The sequence below is a fragment of the Biomphalaria glabrata genome, chromosome 1 (assembly GCF_947242115.1).
Source record: "Biomphalaria glabrata chromosome 1, xgBioGlab47.1, whole genome shotgun sequence".
Classification (NCBI taxonomy): domain Eukaryota; kingdom Metazoa; phylum Mollusca; class Gastropoda; family Planorbidae; genus Biomphalaria; species Biomphalaria glabrata.
The window spans coordinates 7,223,719-7,247,433 of NC_074711.1; the positions used below are offsets into that span (position 1 = coordinate 7,223,719).

The window sequence follows — 23,715 nt, forward strand, 5'->3', positions numbered from 1 at the left end:
CTGTGTCAGTCACAATGACGGAGTTCCATTTCATTTTAGTGTTGAAAGCAGACACTAAAACAACAATACAGCATCTGTGCATGAAACGTAGCACCTCTCTCTCTCTCTCTCTCTCTCTCTCTCTCTCTCTCTCTCTCTCTCTCTCTCTCTGTCTCTGTCTCTCTTTTCTGAAACAAACACTTGATGACAGAAATCATGTATTGGTTAGACATTAAACGAAATATTACCAAGTATTTAAGTGTTTCGTGTAATCGTCAGGTGAACCAACAACCAATTACTTCTTGCACGTGAGTGATTCAATTCAGTTTATCTAAAAAATAATTTATTGGAATTTACTGGAATAAGAATCTTCCAGAGTTTATATAATTGAGACAGTTTTGCTGCATTTGCTAAGTTCTTTAATGCTGCCATAAATACATGTTCTTTTGGCTTCGTTAAGGTTATAGCGGTGTAATAGAGCTATAATAAGCCAATCTTTCACATTAGTCAGTGAGTTTAACCTAGTGAGTAGAGACACGCCATTGAACTAGCTGATTAGCGATTTCATTTAACTTGCTGATTAGCGATGTCATTTAACTTGCTGATTAGCGATGTCATTTAACTAGCTGATTAGTGATTTCATTCAACTAGCTGATTAGCGATTTCCTTTAACTTGCTGATTTGCGATTTCATTCAACTAGCTGATTAGCGATTTCACTGATTTGCGATTTCATTTAACTAGCTGATTAGCGATATCACTGATTAGCGATCTCATGTAACTAGCTGATGAGCGATTTCATATAACTAGCTGATTAGCGACTACAAACAGTTATTATTTGAAAGGTATGAAGGTAACCTAATGTTATGTGTCAAAGTGCGAGAGGAACTATTTGATTAGGACTACGAGCTTTACGACTTCAGGAAGGATTTGTTTTAAATTCAAGGTAGTTTTTAATTTGTACTTATGTTTATAAAATATGTGACAAGCCAGATTGAACTTTTACTGGCTAGAGTTGTCCAGCAATTTGTTAATTTTCCCATTCAGAGTGTTTTAGTTTGAGCTGCTCTTTTTTTTTTTTTTTTTACAAAGTTTATATCAACTTACTCTGTCTGTCTGTCTGGTCAAAAGTATGAACATGTTTTTTTCTCCAATTTGATATTCTCGGATGAATTTAAAACTTTGCCCAATTACTCATTGAACCTGACAGATAAGATATGAATCAATAAAAAAAAAACAATTTGTTAATTAATTGTTGGGGATTAAATATTTTGTTTGATTTCGAAATAATGGGAATAAATGCTACTTAATGAGAGATGTGGATGTATATATGGATTTAGTCCTCTTATTACAATTTGACACGTTTCCCCTCCCCCTCCACTTCCCATTCTCGGATCAAGTTGAAATTATTTTATTCATAGTCGATAACAATACATGAATCAATCCAAAAATTAAAATTATAAACACACACATAAATACACACACACACCCATATATGATCCAGTGGCGTAGCATTCATGGCGCGAAGGTGTTCAATGAACCCGGGCCCACGACCATTAGGGGCCCACAGCCCGTGGTGTAGCAACAATGGCGCAAAGGGTTGATTGCAGTTGGGCCCATAACTCTTTATCAGTTAGGGCCCAAGTGAGAACGTAGGGATGACACTAAAGAGATGCACTTTTGTAAAAAGGTAACGCCATATTGAATATGAAAAGCTCCCACGAAATATCCAAAAACGTGGTAGGAAGCTTTATATTAGTTTTAAAACATTAACCATGTGTTTTAAGCTAGAGTTAATATAGGCTACCAGCGGCTTGGATTATTTAAATGTAAGGAACTGTACTCCATCAGGTTTAATGTAATGGTAGTCAGCCCTAAGTGTACGAGGGGACTATTGTTGCCAGATCGTCCCCTTGTTTCCCATGTATGTTCATAAACCATTGTTAGAATTAATAGGCTGTTATTAGAATGAATGGAGTGGGAGGAAGAGAGAGAGAGAGAGAGAGAGAGAGAGAGAGAGAGAGTTTGATGTAGAAACTATGAATGTGTTGTGCAGACAAATAAGGAAAGGGGCGAGTAACAATGACAATTAGGTCTAGTGAGATAGTCCTGATGGTCAAGAAGTTTTGGTGTCTTCTGTATTGTGCTAAAATGTTTACAACAGAATAAAAGTATCATTAAATATTAAGCAAGCAAAAGAAACATCATAGGTCTCGTGCTTGTGCTATTACAATGAATGGCGAAACCGAATAGGAGAGCAGGTTTATAACAAAGATCTAGAAGATAAATAGATGTCCAAATTGATTATGGAATTGTATAAATACGGAACCAATGCTTAGTATTTATTTGGTTCATAGTTCTTAAAGAACGTTATTACCATTATATTTATACAAAAACCTCTAACTAGGCTTTATTTCAAATTGCTACGAATATTGAAATCTGACAGGAAAAAATATTTAAGAATTTCTATGACACAGAGCAGGTTGGCTTCACTTTGTGTTCTTTCCATAGAGCGAGAAACAGCTAAAAGTTTAGAAATAGATGCCCCACTGGTTACTGACTTTGCTACTTAGAAGGCCAGAAAAATGTTCGATCTATTTACTGTTAAATGATGGAAGTAGAATAAGATTATAGTTTGTATCAATATTTAAAAGCTTTACACCGAGAAGTGTTTTAGGAATGTCAATGTGTAGAATGTAGAACTAATAAAACACTTCTTTATTCAGTTGATACATCTTTAAGTCGTTTAATTCTGTTCAGAAATTGTACAAACATTGACTTTTAAGACACTATGACTTGTCTGAATCCTAACTGAATCAAACGTAAAGACATTATTACTACTAAAAAAAGGCTACTCTACTTGCATTGAAATGTCTTTTGGTAAATTTACCAATACATTCAAATGACTCAATTGTTCTGTCTCACTTTACAGTCATCTTATTGTGGAAGGTTGCCCATCAACATATTCTTGCACCCGGGCCCACGGGTACCTTGTACGCCACTGCATTTATATCTATCTATCTATCTATCTATCTATCTATCTATCTATCTATCTATCTATCTATCTATCTATCTATCTATCTGTCTGTCTGTCTGTCTGTCTGTCTGTCTGTCTGTCTGTCTGTCTGTCTGTCTGTCTGTCTGTCTATCTATCTATCTATCTATCTATCTATCTATCTATCTATACATACATACACACACACACACACACACACACATATATATATATATATATATATATATATATATATATATATATATATATATATATATATATATATCTATACAGAGAGAGAGAGAGAGAGAGAGAAACTAAATGCAGGACGCAGGACGTAATCATCTTCTTTTTTGAGGTAACGTCTTTATATATATATATATATATATATATATATATATATATATATATATATATATATATATATATATATATATACAGAGAGAGAGAGAGAGTAAGACGGATAATAATAATAATAATAATAATCTTTATTATCCGTATGGAAATTTGTCTTACAAGTTTTGCATTACACCAAACAAAAAACATAATAACTATAAGAAACCAAAGTGTACATTCACACCAGACTCACTCATAATTTACATGTGACAAAGTTTATACCAGATTGTTCTTATTTAATGATTTGATTGCCAGGGGAACAAAAGAGTGTCTGTTTGTCTTTGCTATCGGTTTCTTGTATCTCTTTTGTGATGGTAAAATCACAAAATCCTGACACAAAGGGTGATTCTTTATTTTTGAGGATCTTGTTAGCTTTTTAGATAGAGAGAGAGAGAGAGAGAGAGAAAAAAAAGAGAAAAAGATGTGTGGACTAAGAGAAAGAAAGAAAAAGAGACAAAGACAGATCTTTGAATATTGAAAGGAAGAGAAAAGACGAATGAGAAATGTAATGAGATTCAATGAACTCTGGTCAATAGAGGTCATGTTTGTAATGCTTCCGAGTCATCTTTTAGGCTGCATGTTTCGTTTGTGTTTCGACTGGAAATGTTTGGTGACATTCAACCGAACTCTAATTCTCTTGTTGGACAATAGGAGCTGAAGTGATCTAAAACATTTTTTACACCAGTTTCGATTTTCGCACATAAATTTAGAGACGACTTGTATCAGAATGTCTATGTGTATGTACTATGTATGACAATATATAAACTCTGTTATCAAAGACAATTATGTCTGTTTATTATAGCAGTTTTTTTTTTATTTAATTGCAGTCGTCACTTGATTTGACTTCAATTCTTTTACTTTAGCAGATATCTGTTTGGAAGAAGGATTCTATCTTGCTGTGTACATTGTGGCGGCGATAAGACATTCCGCAACTAGATCTAGATCTATACTGTATAAGATTTCTTGGATATCAGTACACACTTTGAAGGCCAATATTTTATCCCTGGGATACAAAAAATCATGTCATTATTTTTGTTTATGATTTTTCCTTTCATTCCTGTGTCTGTATCAGCGCTAAAAGAAATGAATTTGATTTGGAACTCATCAACTGAGACTTGGTTGGACTTTCACGTTAAATACTGTGGAAGGTTTTGCATTGGAAATACACTAAGGGAAGAAAGAAACATTTGTTATGATCAGGCATGTTTCCCTTGTGACTGTGATCCTAACTGTTTTATATACGACACATGCTGTCCACTATTTATTAACAATTCTTATATTGAACCTCCATTAAATGAAATAGAACATCTACCAGGTTCAGATATATTTCAGTGTCGATCTTTTAAACATTTTCCAAGCTACAAATATTATTTGATTTCTGACTGTAATCCGAAATTTTCAAATGAAATAAAAATTGCTTTGGACCAGACGTCTTCAAATATCGTGGATTTATGTAGAAATCCAAACACAAGAACTCTCGATGACGTGACTCCATATTCAGACATTTATTATGGAATTGTATTTGCAAATAAATTCTGTGCAATGTGCAATGGCTATGAGATCGATGACACTAGAACTAATAATAAAAACATTAAGAGTTCAGTTAAAATTGCTAGTGCCTGGTATTTAGAAGTCTCGTGTGAACATTATCAAGAGTTATATCATTTCACCTCAGAATACGAATTCCTGTTAGCTGCAACTAACTATATCTGCACTATACATATCACGGCACCTTTAACCGGGTTTAAACCCAAATCTTGCGCCTCTACAGTTGACAACTATTCTGCTGACACTTGCGGTGATTTTGATCCAAACGCAACTCACTTGTGTCATAGTTTAAACCGTAGATACTTACAAGTTGGAAGCAAGGCCAACATATTTTGTCATCTTTGTGGCAATGGTTTTATCACTCAATCGTTCTGTCCAAATGATGAAAATGAATATTCTGTTTATGAGCAAGCTATAGATCTAGATTTTGAAAAAACTGATTCCATGTATGAACCGCCTTTCACCTTGTTACTAAGGTTTACAATTCGTTCTACCATAAGCAGCACCGATGACACTACTTGCATCTTATCTACAGAATGGCAAGATTTGAAGGTAATATTTATAGTTTTATTCATATTAAAAAAAATAATTTGATCCAGTTGACTATAAGAGAGTATGTGTTTTCAAACAAACTCAGAGGCGGCTGGAAAGGATCCACTCGAGCTATTCAGTCAGGCAGGTTTTGATATTTTCAGACTTAAGTTATAATATTTGATTTTCAGACTTAAGTAATAATATCTGTGAACAAAATCTAACTCACTACAATTACACAATCTTTCGGTCTCACGTTCTGGAGTCGTCTCCCCTAACTAAGACTTCTGACGACAATCTTACATCATTCAGAAACAGACCCTAGCTTCTTTCCACCGTCACCATAGCAACACACCGTCCATTCTTTTCCTTTATTCAGCCAGGTTTTCTTTGGACGACCCTTTCTTCCAGGATGGCTGCTGCCTGGTCGTGGGGTTGCGCGCTGGACTGTCGTTCAGATTTATCGATGGTCCAGGGTTCAAACCCTGCCCGCGGTGTCAGTCAGTGGTATTTTGCGATTATAATAATAGATAAAAAAAATTCCTCCTTTTGTAAAGCTAGTCTCTAGCTTGTCAGTCTATTTCTTTCTTTAATGCTTCAATATTATAATGAGTCTTTCCTTTCAGCTTTGCACAATCAGGTCCAGTTAATGAATGTTTACATAAGAAGGTGCGCATATAAGTCATGTACATAGACATAAATAAATATAGACTGGAAAAAGGAAGTAACTTCATGTAACTTGAAAACATGTATATCTATTGTATTCGGATTTCCGAATTCTGAAAAATTGAAAAATTGCATGATTTTCAGTCTTAGATATTAAACAAAACTCCTAGACATAAATAAAGTACACAGAAATGCAAGTTACAAATTTTCGTTTCATAAAACTCTATTATCGGCCAGTCTATATTTATTTATGTCTATGACTGTACGTCTCTTTATTTACTTAGCTCTATATTGAATACAAAGAAACATTTGAATCAATTATGGAAATTTTCGCTGAAGCGGTGTAAAAGAAAAAGGCGAAAACCAAATTTAATGTTAATGTGATATATTGATATCGCCCCCACTGTCTCGGAAGATAATGGATACATCCAGATGAGTCACTGGTTTTGGTTTCGTCCTGAGTTGGGGCAGAATCTGGTGTGGCTAATCAAGCCTATTCTGTAACAGCTGATTTTGCCACAGTTCGTGGCAATAATTCGAAATATTATAACGAGAGTTTTCACTATGTGGCCGATTAGGTAGTGATTTTCTTTCTTCCCCCCTCAAAGCTATACATAAAGTGTTTCATTTCTAATGTAATCATGAAAGTTGTTTTCGAAATACCAGTCCAGCTATTTTCCGACTTTGAGTTTTGATCTCATGAAGAGTATGCAAGCAAATAGAAGAAATAGCAAAAACAAAAAAAACACCTTTTATTTTTGCTATATGTTCAAGCTTGCGAGCTATGCATCATTTAATTCTGTTATTTTTTTGTACCTCCACTGACTTTGAGGTAATGGACATGATTAAACAAAGTGCTGTGTTCACAGGACAATGGGGCGATGGGGACTTGAACGCTGAGGTTGTTATGTTTGCAGTCCTTCCCCTTTCCATATCAAGTCAACTCAATATTTTAGTATGACAAAGAGCAGTAAGCCATGACAACTCTACTCTATATAAACCATGATACTCTCTCTCTCTCTCTCTCTGTATTCACTGAATAAATAATAAAGAGAGAGAGAGAGAGAGATGTATCATCATCAAACGAACAAAGATAAGCTGTTAGTAAAACCCGTATTAAAAATGAAAGTATTGGCGATTTTCATCATGTATCCGGTGTGTACTATTAGAAGTGTGAAGTGTTGGTGTGCACTATAAGAAGTGTGAAATGTGTTGGTGTGCACTATTAGAAGTGTGAAGTGTTGGTGTGCACTATTAGAAGTGTGAAGTGTTGGTGTGCACTATTAGAAGTGTGAAGTGTTGGTGTGCACTATTAGAAGTGTGAAGTGTTGGTGTGCACTATTAGAAGTGTGAAGTTATGGTGTGCACTATTAGAAGTGTGAAGTGTTGGTGTGCACTATTAGAAGTGTGAAGTGTTGGTGTGCACTATTAGAAGTTGAAGTGTTAGTGTGTACTATTAGAAGTGTGAAGTGTTTGTGTGCACTATTAGAAGTGTGAAGTGTTGGTGTGCACTATTACAAGTGTGAAGTGTTGGTCTGCACTATTAGAAGTGTGAAGTGTTGGTGATCACTATTACAAGTGTGAAGTGTTGGTGTTCACTATTAAAAGTGTGAAGTGTTGGTGTGCACTATTACAAGTTTGAAGTGTGGGTGTGCACTATTAAAAGTGTGAATTGTTGGTGTGCACTATTACAAGTGTGAAGTGTTGATCATCAATTCATCCAAGTATATTATAGTGTTAACGATATTTTTTTCTCACTTTTTAGTTCTTAAACTCAAATTTCTATGCTCTTTCTTTCTTTGTAGCACAAAGTAAGTTTTACAAAGTTTATATCAAATCTTTCTGTCTGTCTGTCTGTCTGGTAAAAGTGTGTACACGTTATTTCTCTCACACCCATTCTTGGATCAAACTGAAACTTCGCTCAATATTGACATTGACAAGACATGAAACAATAAAAAAAGTATCCAATTAAACATTTAATAACTGGAAATTCATTATTTTGTTTAATAGCAATAATGTAAACTAATACTTCAGTATTCACAGATATGGCTAAATTTGTTAGGTTTAGTCCACTTAGTCTCCATACATAATTGTTAACTCTGTTTCTCCCTCACGTATTCTTCGATCAAGTTCATAGTTTAAATAACTATTTCTTGTACCTAACAAAACATGAAGGAATAAACAAAAGCACTCAATTAGTCAATTAATGATTGCTAATTAATTATTTTGTTAGATTGAATAAGGGAAATAGCTTGTACATTATTGGTAGACATAGTTTTAAAGACGGAGTTCTTCTCCTTTGGATAAGCTTTGTTTTTTAGTTTTTGTTTTTAAAAAGGACTTTTTTAGACCTTGCTTGTTATAATGTAGTTTGCTACAAGGATTTTTTTTACAATGGCGACATTCACATCGTTGAGTTTGTTTATTTAGTTCAACATCTCTTCCTACCCTCCCCCTATTACTAAACTATTTTTGCTTCACGGGCAAATCTTGTCGAAAATTCTAAAATCGGTAAAACCCCCATATTTTTTTTTTCTTTTACATTTAGAATTTATTCATAGAAGGCGTGGTCTGAAACTTAGTAGCGAATTTTTGTTTTTATTTTGCTTACATATAGCAGCCGAGCCGTGTCTCAAAGAAACGAGAAACCTTTTTTGGCCATATTGTGATTCCCAGAATGTACACCTGGTCAGAGTATGCAAATGTATTCAGACGTATAGACAGTAGGCTGTAGAAAATCATAAGTCACAGAACTCAAAAAGATGTATACTATCAAATAACTGTTACACTTAAAGTACTCCTTGCGATCAATAGGTCATCTGTTTCTATCTGTTTCTATGGCCAACGGTTAATGAGGGTGGCATGTGGCCAGCACACCGATCAAACGCCTTAATTTTCCCCAACCTCATTGGTGTTTAAACCCGAGACCCCCTAGACTAGAAAGCCAAGCGCATAACCTCTTAGTCACCGGAACTATTACAATACAAAAGTTAATTTGTGCTTCTGTTGGATACCTCATCGCTATGTCTTGAGTAGAGTGTTGGCTAAGGTAGATAACAACTGATTACTGTCCAACACAGGCGAAAGTCTCTGAATGTTGCTGTATAGCAGTGTTTCCAAAGCCTTTTTCCTTAAAGGAACACTTCGCACATTCGGAGTGTCTAGCGGAACACTTTGCTTAGTGTTTTTAGAGAGATTAATCCACGTGGCGGCCTACTACTTAATTATTCCAGTAGTTGGTGGAAAACCTATTCAGGTCTCGCGGAACACAGTTTGGGAAACACTGTTATACAAACATCCTGAACAAATTTCAAAATGAAACTATTCCACCTATTTCAAAACACACATACAAAAATACTTAAACTGGTTATTCGCGCTTTAAAATATCCAACGCATGGCAATGAAAAAAATCAGGAAATATTAGTTGCGTTCTACCGTTAAAAATAGTAGAGTTAAAAACAATAAGACTTGATGGAATCAAAAGAAACACCAGACATAGAATTAGTGAAAAAGAAAATTAAATAATTAAAGAAAATGTATCATTTTCTTATTTATGGTAAGCTTACAATTTCCTATTCCACCAAAAGCTTCGTTAAGCCCGTTACGTTGATCTCATTGACAAATATAGAGTAAGTTAACACCATTGGGGGCTGAATGGTTAAGCGCTTGGCTTCCGAACTTGACGTCCTGGGTTCGAATCTCGAGGAAGACACATTTGTACAAGTGCTCCTTCTTCCTTAGTGCTATTAGAGCATGGAATGGGTTGCATGAGCCAGCCAGAAAAACCAGTGACTTGGTAGAATTTAAGTTATTGGTTAATATGCATGACTAGATGCATGACACGTAGGATGTAGTCATCTTCTTTTCTGAACTAACGTCTGTATTATATAAGATAAGATAAGACTTGGATTTTGAATGTTGAGATCTTTATTACACTCCACCCAACTCTAATGGGCACCTGACTTTTAGTTGGGGAAAGTTAACCCTTGGCCAAAGAAACAGATGACCTTAACCTCATCTGCTCTAAAGATCGCAAGGCCTGAAAGGGAAACTTTAACCACGTTAAATAATACTTTTTTTTTCGGGGGGGGGGGGGGGGAGAAAGTCATCCAATGAGAATCCTTGTGTTTGGAGTGAATTAGGTCATACAGTTTCTTATTAAAAAAATAGGCTTTACGTTTCTTTTGTCTTAACATGGACTGGATTAAAATTTCGTTTTTTGTTTCGCTCGTTTTGAGCGACAGTGTAGAGTTTTAAGTGTTGATTAAGTTAAAGTCGCGATCCTCTTTAGCTCTCTCTCTCTCTCTCTTTCTCTCTCCCTCCTTATCCTTCTGTCCATGTTTCTAACCTTTAATGGGCGCCAAAATGATGAGTTTCAATGCTACCCTGATCAAAAGTAGTATCGATGTTTATTGCCCTCTTTCATCTTACTGTTATTTTGTTGTCACGTGACTTTTGGGAAGAGTAAAGGAGATTTCGATGTCCGATTATTCCAAAAGGGAATGGAAGGCGACATTAGCGGAGCCCTTGTGCTCATATGATAATAGACATGGCGAAGGAACTTACACTTTTATTTCTATAGCATCAAGTGATGGCCTGTATATGTACATGTAAAGGGAAATATCAATTATCCAAAGATACTTCAGTGTTTGTTAAATAAATCAGTGTTTGTCCAATTCATTGTAGTAGCGATATGCTTTTGAAAACTTATTTTCTTCCTATTTTAGCAACATTTAAGCTAGTAGATTGCTCCAGCTACGATCATAAACTGCATATGAGTGAACTCCGTGCTGGATTTTTTGGAGGTCTTTCCAAATTTAGAACTTCAAAACTTCATCACAAAACAGGTGGATACAACTAGTCATGTTATTTTTTGTTTGGGATATATACATATATCCATATGTCTATGTCAGTGTTAAACGAACAGAATTTGATATAGCAGTGTTTAGTTAATTCTTCTCGCCACATGTGATTTGACCTTTATCCTCCTATTTATCTTTTTGGGCCATTAATTTGGCAGTGGCAATCTGTCGGCTTGTGAACAATAGCTCGGACGATATTTCGGAATTAAAACGTACAGATCATTTATTTAAGGCCAATATTTCTTCACCAGGATACAAGAGTCATGTTATTTTTCGTATTTTTTTACTTCATTCCTGTGTCGCTGTCAACGCTTAACGAACGGAATTGGATTTGGAACTCATCAACTGAGACTTGGTTGGACTTTCATGTTAAATATTGCGGAAGGTTTTGCACTGGAGATACGTTGAATGGAAATAACTATTGTAACAATCCGCCATGTTTCCCTTGTGACTGTAATTCTAACTGCTTTATATACGACACATGCTGTCCACTATTCGTAAACAATTCTTATATTGAACCTCCATTAAATGAAATAGAGCAGCTACCTGGTTCAGATATATTTCAGTGTGAAACTTTGCCATATATTCAAACCAAAGATAAATATTACATCGTTTCTAGCTGTGATCCAAAATTTTCTCTTCAAAATATAAACGTTTTGGAGCAGTCCTCACGAAATATCGCGGATTTATGTAGAAACCCAAACACTAGAACTCTCGATGATATGACTCCATATTCAGATATATTATATGGAATTATATTTGCAAATAAATTTTGTGCAATGTGCAACGGATATGGTATCGATGATAACACTAATCATAAAAACAGTTTAGTTAGTGCTAGTGCAATTGCTAGTGCCTGGTCTGTAGACGCCTCATGTGAACATTATCAAAAGTTATATCATCTCACGTCGGAGTATGAATTTCTCTTAGCGGCTGCTAACATGTCGAAATGTAAAATAAATATGTTGCCACCTTTAACCAATTTGAAACCTAAATCATGCGGATCTGAAGACGACACATTCTCTGCTGACACTTGTGGTGATTTTGATCTAAAGGCAACTCACTTGTGCCACAGTTTAAATCGTAGATACTTGAAAGCTGGAGCAAAGGCCAACATATTTTGTCATCTTTGTAGCAACAGTTCAATTGCCAAAAGTTTTTGTGTACCTCCGAAGAGAATTCCAATGTCCTCTCCGGGATTCAGTCGGTCTAGAGCGGAAGTACACGAGCCACCTTATTCCTTGTTACTAAGCTTTCAAAAACTTCCTGGCAAAGGCAGCATTGAGGAGATGAACTGTAAGGTACCTAAGGAATGGCAAGATTTGAAGGTAATATTTCAATTTTTAATAACGCTAAAGTTTTGATTTCTCTTACACCCCTCCCCTTCTAGGCTGTATATCAAAAAGGCGACTTCCATACTCCTTCTTTTACCCAATTACGTTAAACTAAATAACAAAAATATTGAACGAAAACATTTAGCTTCAAGCAATATTCATTTAGTAATATAAACTTCATTTTTATGCAAGTCCTCCTCTACCATAATAGCATCTTCCTCATGTACTGATTAATTTCCGCACCTCAGCACCCCGCAGATAGTCTACATCAGTGATGCCCAAAATACGGCCCGCGGGCCAGATCCGGCCCGCGAATAGGTTCCATCCGGCCCGCGACGTGGTTCCATCCGGCCCGCCGAAATGTTGGCACGAAGATTAGACACCCCCCTCCCTTCCAAAAAAGAAAAAAGGTTGATTTATGTATCTTTACCTACGTTAGGGCCGTCACTTTTTCTTTAATTGATTGGTACCATGACCTTTAACATTAGTGTGTTTATGACATGAGAATCTACCAGAAAAAGAAAACGGATCTTAACTTTTTTTTGTGGAGCATGACCATAAGCCAACATATTTGATTTGTAAAGAAAGTATGGCTATTTAAAAAGAAAGAACAACATATAAACGTCATTATGAAAGAAACATGACGATATTCTTAGTTTGAACCGCGAATAAATGATTGTTAAACTACGCCTTCAGATTGGAGGATCGATAGGAATATTTACCAAAAAGCGACAAGAAAATGAGTCAGTAGTAAAGCTAGCTGCAATGTTGCTCGATTTTAAGTAGAGAAATTAAGACATTTTCTGACGCGTGAAAAAAAATGGCTTGAGATATCCAATTCCTTAATTTAAGTACTAGATCCACGGATTTCTAATCAATTAGTTACAAATTCAGGTAAATTTCATTTCGTGTACCTTTTCGTTCATGTGGCCCGCGACAAGAGTGTCAGAAATTATAATGGCCCGCAGGTCGAATTAGGTTGGGCATCAATGGACTCTACATAGTTTCTGCAATCCAAGACTGCTTAGTATCTCCAGCAGTAGCTTTGTAATTTCTGCAATATATGACTAATTAGCACCCACTACAGAAAAATTATAACTTCTTTACATGGACTCAACGTTTCCACTCCAAGACTACTTAGCACCTTCCACATGAACTCAATTACTTCCACACCCCAAGACTACTTAGCACCTAAGGACTAAGAGACAAGTCGTTCCCAAACTGTTGTCCGCGAGACGACCGTAGAGGATCGTCAGAAATGTGAAAAGTGTATTCAATGCAATGAAAAAATGTTTTTTAGTTAATCGCTAGTTTACCGGAGCAGACAATTTGATAATAACTCGCCCATCACTTCTGTTTAATATCTCTATTATGAGCTTTTCTATGACAAAGTCATTCGTTGACACAGATTGGCAAAACAACAATGATTGGTAACAGTCCTCGCGCTTGAAAAATCAAATTTACGGGTCATTCAATTTCTCTGCTTTTCAAGCCAATCAAAGTAGGTCATTCAACTTCTCTGCTTTTCAAGCCAATCAAAGTAGGTCATTCAACTTCTCTGCTTTTCAAGCCAATCAAAGTAGGTCTTTCAATTTCTCTGCTTTTCAAGCCAATCAAAGTGGGTCTTTCAATTTCTCTGCTTTTCAAGCCAATCAAAGTGGGTCTTTCAATTTCTCTGCTTTTCAAGCCAATCAAAGTGGGTCTTTCAATTTCTCTGCTTTTCAAGCCAATCAAAGTAGGTCTTTCAATTTCTCTGCTTTTCAAGCCAATTAAAGTGGGTCTTTAAATTTCTCTGCTTTTCAAGCCAATCAAAGTGGGTCTTTCAATTTCTCTGCTTTCTAATGAACAAGTCAAGCTTCGTTTTAAAGTTTCCAGCCGTTGACTGCACGATACACCGACAGCAGCCTGGTTATTATTAGTATGCCGGTAGTGCACATTTTATTATTAATTATTAAGTTATACAGTGACAATTTTTGTTAGTAAAATGGTTTACGCACGCCCACATAATCGTTAGATTATGGTTAAATATTTGAAACGTAAGCAGACATGGCAAGAAGAGCAAGAGTGTAATGGAACTAGTGTCTGAGACATGATGTCGTACGATATGCTGCACCACGTTAGCCAAAAGTACTTAAATATGTTCCTGAATATTTACATTTCAGATTTAGAGCGTTGGCTACAATTGCTCAATGATTACCCACAATTTGGCATTGGTTTAGGTGTATTATCGCAATTAAGTTGGAAACATCCTAAACTGAAGCGTCATCTTGTGACAAATCATAATGAACTAAAAGACAAACCCGTTGAATTCTTCAAGGACTATCACATCGTATAATGCAAATCAGCAGAAAATTAATGATTAGCAATGCGACAACAGTGAATAAAAAAGCTCTTAAGGCTATATATTATGGGCTTGCCAATGCGCAGAGCAAAAAGAACACACTGTTGTGGAGAGTTTAATTATGCCAGCGGATTTATAGATATGAGATTTAGGCTGACAAATCAGGAGGCGTCAGGGCCCCCAATATCGTAAGGCTTGTAAACGGGTCCCTGAACTGAAAAAAGTATGAGAACCTCTTATTAGACAATAGGATCACACAGGATCCTGAAGAGCAAGATATACTAGATAAAAACAATATACAGATAACTCTGTCACTGTTTCCCTTGCAGTTATCTTCTCTTGTTTTAATTGCATCTTTCTTCAACCATCTTATTTTCTATACTTTTAAGCAGACTTGTTGTCCACTTATTGCGTGAGCAGCGTGTTACTTCCCCTTATCTCTGTGGAGCGTGTGATAATCACCTTAAAATCCCCCTAGACAAATACAGCGTCAACTCAAATAAACATTCTCACGTCACATTGGCGTGGGCTGGAGGTCCTATAAAAAGTTCTGACAAACTAGACTATATGCATAATGTTGTGTCTGGCTGGCTCAGTTAAGTTTAGTTTGGATAAGTGTCTTTTTGAACGAGAGAGAGCGAGAGAGAGAGAGAGAGAGAGAGAGAGAGAGAGAGAGAGAGAGAAGGAAACAAAGACACAGAGAGAAAAGCAAGATATAGGCCGTAAGGAAAATTAGAGACGACAGCTTACACTGAAAAGCATAGAAACGAAAGAGATAGAGGATAGAGAGTAAAAAAAAGCGATAAAAGTGTGCGTGAGAGAGAGAAGGGATGAAAACAAACAAAAGAAGAGAGATATAGAATAAGAATGGAAGATTAGAGAAAGTAGCCCCAAGAGTCCTGGTCATCGGAGTGAAGGGAATAGGATGGTTGGGCAACAGAAGAAAGGGGAGGGGGCAGGAGACGTCCAAAGCATGTTACAGGAAAGAGATAAAACTGTCTAGAGCTGTATACATCAAGCTGTCAGTTGTTTAAGAGAGAGAGAGTCCGAGAGAAAGAATAAGAAACAAATATACTTATGTTTTTTTGAGTTTAATATTTGAACTCGTTTAGAATCTACAAGGCTATCGCTCCAAACACAAACCGCTTAGGAATCGTACCTGGTCTGACCTGCGATGCAAGTTAATCTTAACCTGGTAAAATATGTTTTCCTTTATCTTCTTGAAGGCCAAATGTCACTTCGCTGAATGTACTGTAATGAGACTTCCTGGTTCGCAGAGTTTTGTCCCAAATGTTCTTGATCTTCTCCATCTTCAACTCCCCACCCTGAAATGTTCTTGGACTTCCTTCATGCTGCCATGTATAGAGCTCATAGGGAACATAGTCCACCCAGGGCACACATGGCGGATAGGTCACCAAGGGCACCCATGGCACACATGGCGAATAGGTCACCAAGGGCACCCATGGCACACATGGCGGATAGGTCACCAAGGGCACCCAGGGCACCCATAACGGATAGGTCACCAAGGGCACCCAGGGCACACATGGCGGATAGGTCACCAAGGGCACCCAGGGCACACATGGCGGATAGGTTACCAAGGGCACCCAGGGCACACATGGCACACATGGCGGATAGGTCACCAAGGGCACCCAGGGCACACATGGCGGATAGGTCACCAAGGGCACATAGGGTACTTATGGCACACATGGCGGATAGGTCACCAAGGGCACACAGGGCACTTATGGCACTTATGGCACACATGGCGGATAGGTCACCAAGGGCACCCCGGATAAAGTTCGAAAATTAACAGTATATAGTAATTTTGGATTTTTATTCCTAATCACCAGGGCTCAATAATTCTAATTATCGGATTAAACTAGGACTAAAATCTGATCATAATAGGACGTCTTCTATGACTACTCCAGAGTCTATTCTATGACCACATCACCACATCAGGACCTCTTCTATGACTACTCCAGAGTCTATTCTATGACCACATCACCACATCAGGACCTCTTCTATGACTATAACAACTTAATACCAAGATCTATTCTATAACCACATCAGGACCTGGTCTAAGACCGTATCAAGACCTATTCTATGACTACACTAAGACCTATTCTCTGAACACATCAGGACCTCTTCTATGACTATACCAACTTAATACCAAGATCTATTCTATAACCACATCAGGACCTTTTCTAAGACCGTATCAAGACCTATTCTATGACTACACTAAGACCTATTCTCTGAACACATCAGAATCTCTTCTATGACTATACCAACTTAATACCAAGATCTATTCTATAACCACATCAGGACCTTTTCTAAGACCGTATCAAGACCTATTCTATGACTACACAAAACCTATTCTCTGAACACATCAGGACCTCTTCTATGACTATAGCAACTTAATACCAAGATCTATTCTATAACCACATCAGGACCTTTTCTAAGACCGTATCAAGACCTATTCTATGACTACACTTAGACCTATTCTCTGAACACATCAGGACCTCTTCTATGACTATACCAACTTAATACCAAGATCTATTCTATAACCACATCAGAACCTTTTCTAAGACCATATCAAGACCTATTCTATGACTACACTAAGACCTATTCTCTGAACACTATTAAAAGTGTGAAGTGTTGGTGTGCACTATAAGAAGTGTGAAGTGTTGGAGTACAATATTAGAAGTGTGAAGTGTTGGTGTGCATTATTAGAAGTGTGAAGTGTTGGTGTGCACCATTAGAAGTGTGAAGTGTTGGTGTGCACTATAAGAAGTGTGAAGTGTTGGTGTGCATTATTAGAAGTGTGAAGTGTTGGTGTGCACCATTAGAAGTGTGAAGTGTTGGTGTGCACTATAAGAAGTGTGAAGTGTTGGAGTACAATATTAGAAGTGTGAAGTGTTGGTGTGCACTATTAGAAGTGTGAAGTGTTGGTGTGCACTATTAAAAGTGTGAAGTGTTGGTGTGCATTATTAGAAGTGTGAAGTGTTGGTGTGCACCATTAGAAGTGTGAAGTGTTGGTGTGCACTATTAGAAGTGTGAAGTGTTGGTGTGCACTATTAGAAGTGTGAAGTGTTGGTGCGCACTATTAGAAGTGTGAAGTGTTGGTGCGCACTATTAGAAGTGTGAAGTGTTGGTGTGCACTATTACAAGTGTGAAGTGTTGGTGTGCACTATTACAAGTGTGAAGTGTTGGTGTGCACTATTACAAGTGTGAAGTGTTGGTGTGCACTATTAGAAGTGTGAAGTGTTGGTGTGCACTATTAGAAGTGTGAAGTGTTGGTGTGCACTATTAGAAGTGTGAAGTGTTGATCATGAATTCATCCAAGTATATTATAGTGTTAACGATATTTTATTTTCTCACTTCTTAGTTCTTAAACCCAAATTTCTATGCTCTTTCTTTCTTTGTAGCAGAAAGTAATTTTTACAAAGTTTATATCAAATCTTTCTGTCTGTCTGTCTGGTAAAAAGTGTGTACACGTTATTTCTCCCACACCTATTCTTGGATCAAACTGAAACTTCGCACAATTATTCATTGACATAGACAAGACATGAAACAATAAAAAAAAGTATCCAATTAAACAATTAATAACTGGTTATTCATTATTTTGTTTAAGATCAACAAGGTAAACTTATACTTCAGTATTCACAGATATGGCTAAATGTGTTGGGTTTAGTCCACTTAGTCTCCATACATAACTGCTAACGCTATTTCTCCCTGACGTATTCTCCGATCAAGTTAATAGTTTAAATAACTATTTCTTGTACCTAACAAAACATGAATGAATAAACAAAAGCACTCAATTAGTCAATTAGTTATTGTTAATTAATTATTTTGTTAGATCTAATAAGGGAAATAGCTTTTACATTATAAGTAGAATAGTTTTAAAGACGGAGTTCTTCTCCTTTGGATAAGCTTTGTTGTTTTTTTTTTTTAATTTTTTTATACCTTGCTTGTTATTATGTAGGTTGCTACAAGGATTTTTTTTACTCTGGCGACATTCACATCGTATAGTTTGTTTATTTAGTTCAACATCTCTTCCTACCCTCCCCCTATTACTAAACTATTTTTGCTTCACGGGCACAATCTTGTCGAAAAACGCTAAAATCGGTAAAACCCCCATATTTTTTTTTCTTTGTCCAGTTTGTTAGGCGTAGTCATTTCCTTGTACATGGCTCTGCCTGTGTTCCTGATGCCCATTGGTTGAGCCACTCCTCTTTGTGATTGTTGACTAACATTGAGCTTAGGGTGAGGTAGTTAGCAGGTCTATCTGGTTGTTCCATAGATGAACCTGCCTTTGATAGCTTATCTGCCTTTTCATTTCCCATGATGACAATGTGTCCAGGGATCCACTGTAGTGTGATATTGATATTTAATTTTGATATCATCTGATGGATTATCACAATTAGTGTTGTCAACTCTCTTGGGCTGTTTGAGGTGTTGCTGTTAAGTGCTTCCAGAGTAGATTGGGAGTCTGTAAAGACAACAATATCTGATGGTGGTTGCACTCCTTCATATAATTTGTTTTCCACTGTCTGGAGTGCTATGGTAATTGCCTCAGTTTCGGCTTGAAAGTTTGAGCAGTAATCGCCACAGGGTGCACTTATTATTTCGAAGTGTTTATTTTTAGGGAAGACCAGGAAGGCACCAAGACCAGCATTGATGGTGGCTTTGAAAGCCGATCCGTCGGTATATATATGGATAGCTGTTTTTGGATAGCTTTCAATTGTTTCGAGCGTGCCTACTTTGAGCTCCAGTGGATTTGATTCTTTTGTTAAGGTGTTATTTAGTAAATGTGTTTTGATGGTTGGTTATTTGTAGTTTAGTCCGGGCGTTATGTTTCAAAATCTGGTAATTTTTTCTTTGTTATTGGGTAGGTGGTATTTTAGGGCTAGTTCGTCAGTAAGTTGGATCAGAGTCCTTTGCTTTTTTTGGTTGTTTTTCCTCTATCTCTGTGTTAGTAACAGCTAGTCATGTTATTTTTTGTTTGGGATATATACATATATTCATATGTCTACGTCAGTGTTAGACGAACAGAATTTGATATAGCAGTGTTTAGTTAATTCTTCTCGCCACATGTGATTTGACCTGTACCCTCCTATTTATCTTTTAGGGCCATTAATTTGGTAGTGGGAATAATCTGTGTGCTTGTAAACAATAGCTCTGACGATATTTCGGAATTAAAACCATACAGATGATTTATTGAAGGCCAATATTTCTTCACCAGGATACAAGAGTCATGTTATTTTTCGTATTTTTTTCTTTCATTCCTGTGTCGCTGTCAACGCTTAACGAACGGAATTGGATTTGGAACTCATCAACTGAGACTTGGTTGGACTTTCATGTTAAATATTGCGGAAGGTTTTGCACTGGAGATACGTTGAATGGAAAGAACTATTGTAACAATCCGCCATGTTTCCCTTGTGACTGTGGTTCTAACTGCTTTATATACGACACATGCTGTCCACTATTCGTAAACAATTCTTATATTGAACCTCCATTAAATGAAATACAACAGTTATCTAGTCCAGATATATTTCAATGTCAAACTTTACCATATATTCAAAAGAAAGATAAATATTATATCATTTCTAATTGTGATCCGAAATTTTCTCTTCAAAATAAAAACATTTTGGACCAGTCCTCAAGAAATATCTCGGATTTATGTAGAAACCCAAACACAAGAACTCTCGATGATGTGACTCCATATTCAGACATTTATTATGGAGTTGTATTTGCAAATAAATTTTGTGCAATGTGCAACGGATATGAAATCGAAGATAACACTAATCATAAAAACATTAACAGTTCAGTCAAAATTGCTAGTGCCTGGTCCGTAAACGTCTACTGTGAACATTATCAAGTGTTATATCATTTCACTTCAGAGTATGAATTTCTCTTAGCTGCTGCTAACATGTCAAAATGTACTATAAATAGTTTGCCACCTTTAACCAATTTGAAACCTAAATCATGCGGCTCTGAAGTAGACACATTCTCTGATGACACTTGCGGTGATTTTGATCTAAAGGCAACTCACTTGTGCCACAGTTTAAATCGTAGATACTTGAAAGCTGGAGCAAAGGCCAACATATTTTGTCATCTTTGTAGCAACAGTTCAATGACCAAAATGTCTTGTGTAGCTCCGACGAGAAATCCAATGCCCATAAGATTCAGTGATGGCATGAGCGTAAACGTAAACGAGCCACCTTATTCCTTGTTACTAAGCTTTAAAAAACTTCCTGGCAAAGGCAGCATTGAGGAGATGAACTGTAAGGTACCTAAGGAATGGCAAGATTTGAAGGTAATATTTCAATTTTTAATAACGCTAAAGTTTTGATTTCTCTTACACCCCTCCCCTTCTAGGCTGTATATCAAAAAGGCGACTTCCATACTCCTTCTTTTACCCAATTACGTTAAACTAAATAACAAAAATATTGAACGAAAACATTTAGCTTCAAGCAATATTCATTTAGTAATATAAACTTCATTTTTATGCAAGTCGTCCTCTACCATAATAGAATCTTCCTCATGTACTGATTAATTTCCGCACCTAAGCACCCCGCAGATGGCCCACATTTGTGATACCCAAAATACGGCCCGCCGCGAATAGGTTCCATCCGGCCCTCCGAAATGTTGGCACGAAGATTAGACACCCCCCCCCCCTTCCAAAAAAGAAAAAGGTTGATTTATGTATCTTTACCTACGTTAGGGCCGTCACTTTTTCTTTAATTGATTGGTACCATGACCTTTAACATTAGTGTGTTTATGACATGAGAATCTACCAGAAAAAGAAAACGGATCTTAACTTTTTTTTGTGGAGCATGACCATAAGCCAACATATTTGATTTGTAAAGAAAGTGTGGCTATTTAAAAAGAAAGAACAACATATAAACGTCATTATGAAAGAAACATGACGATATTCTTGGTTTGAACCGCGAATAAATGATTGTTAAACTACGCCTACAGATTGGAGGATCGATAGGAATATTTACCAAAAAGCGACAAGAAAATGAGTCAGTAGTAAAGCTAGCTGCAATGCTGCTCGATTTTAAGTAGAGAAATTAAGACATTTTCTGACGCGTGAAAAAAAAATGGCTTCAGATATCCAATTCCTTAATTTAAGTACTAGATCCACGGATTTCTAATCAATTAGTTACAAATTCAGGTAAATTTCATTTCGTGTACCTTTTCGTTCATGTGGCCCGCGACACAAGTGTCAGAAATTATAATGGCCCGCAGGTCGAATTAGGTTGGGCATCAATGGTCTACATAGTTTCTGCAATCCAAGACTGCTTAGCATCTCCAGCAGTAGCTTTGTAATTTCTGCAATATATGACTAATTAGCACCCACTACAGAAAAATTATAACTTCTCTACATGGACTCAACGTTTCCACTCCAAGACTACTTAGCAACTTCCACATGAACTCAATTACTTCCACACCCCAAGACTACTTAGTACCTAAGGACTAAGAGACAAGTCGTTCCCAAACTGTTGTCCGCGAGACGACCGTAGAGGATCGTCAGAAATGTGAAAAGTGTATTCAATGCAATGAAAAAATGTTTTTTAGTTAATCGCTAGTTTACCGGAGCATACAATTTGATAATAACTCGCCCATCACTTCTGTTTAATATCTCTATTATGAGCTTTTCTATGACAAAGTCATTCGTTGACACAGATTGGCAAAACAGCAATGATTGGTAACAGTCCTCGCGCTTGAAAAATCAAATTTACGGGTCATTCAATTTCTCTGCTTTTCAAGCCAATCAAAGTAGGTCATTCAATTTCTCTGCTTTTCAAGCCAATCAAAGTAGGTCATTCAATTTCTCTGCTTTTCAAGCCAATCAAAGTAGGTCATTCAATTTCTCTGCTTTTCAAGCCAATCAAAGTAGGTCATTCAATTTCTCTGCTTTTCAAGCCAATCAAAGTAGGTCATTCAATTTCTCTGCTTTTCAAGCCAATCAAAGTAGGTCATTCAATTTCTCTGCTTTTCAAGCCAATCAAAGTAGGTCATTCAATTTCTCTGCTTTTCAAGCCAATCAAAGTAGGTCTTTCAATTTCTCTGCTTTTCAAGCCAATCAAAGTGGGTCATTCAACTTCTCTGCTTTTCAAGCCAATCAAAGTAGGTCTTTCAATTTCTCTGCTTTTCAAGCCAATCAAAGTAGGTCTTTCAACTTCTCTGCTTTTCAAGCCAATCAAAGTAGGTCTTTCAATTTCTCTGCTTTTCAAGCCAATCAAAGTAGGTCATTCAACTTCTCTGCTTTTCAAGCCAATCAAAGTAGGTCTTTCAATTTCTCTGCTTTTCAAGCCAATCAAAGTAGGTCTTTCAATTTCTCTGCTTTTCAAGCCAATCAAAGTAGGTCTTTCAATTTCTCTGCTTTTCAAGCCAATCAAAGTAGGTCTTTCAATTTCTCTGCTTTTCAAGACAATCAAAGTAGGTCTTTCAATTTCTCTGCTTTTCAAGCCAATCAAAGTGGGTTTTTCAATTTCTCTGCTTTTCAAGCCAATCAAAGTGGGTCTTTCAATTTCTCTGCTTTTCAAGCCAATCAAAGTGGGTCTTTCAATTTCTCTGCTTTCTAATGAACAAGTCAAGCTTCGTTTTAAAGTTTCCAGCCGTTGACTGCACGATACACCGACAGCAGCCTGGTTATTATTAGTATGCCGGTAGTGCACATTTTATTATTAATTATTAAGTTATACAGTGACAATTTTTGTTAGTAAAATGGTTTACGCACGCCCACATAATCGTTAGATTATGGTTAAATATTTGAAACGTAAGCAGACATGGCAAGAAGAGCAAGAGTGTAATGGAACTAGTGTCTGAGACATCATGTCGTACGATATGCTGCACCACGTTAGCCAAAAGTACTTAAATATGTTCCTGAATATTTACATTTCAGATTTAGAGCGTTGGCTACAATTGCTCAATGATTACCCACAATTTGGCATTGGTTTAGGTGTATTATCGCAATTAAGTTGAAAACATCCTAAACTGAAGCGTCATCTTGTGACAAATCATAATGAACTAAAAGACAAACCCGTTGAATTCTTCAA

General features: G+C 36.6%; 1 protein-coding gene across 2 annotated transcripts in view; it reads left to right on the forward strand.

Moving 5' to 3' along the window:
* The window catches only part of LOC106075073 (uncharacterized), a 72,788-nt gene that overhangs the window by 19,450 nt on the left and 29,623 nt on the right, over nt 1-23,715 (forward strand). The window contains exon 1 of one of the 2 annotated variants that reach the window (XM_056019278.1): nt 19,291-20,963. The exons of the other annotated variant lie outside the window; for it this stretch is intronic. Coding sequence (XP_055875253.1) covers nt 19,902-20,963 — 1,062 coding nt within the window. The 5' untranslated portion in view covers nt 19,291-19,901. Of the gene's footprint in view, nt 1-19,290; nt 20,964-23,715 lie in introns of those variants that run through there. 2 annotated transcript variants of the gene reach the window in all.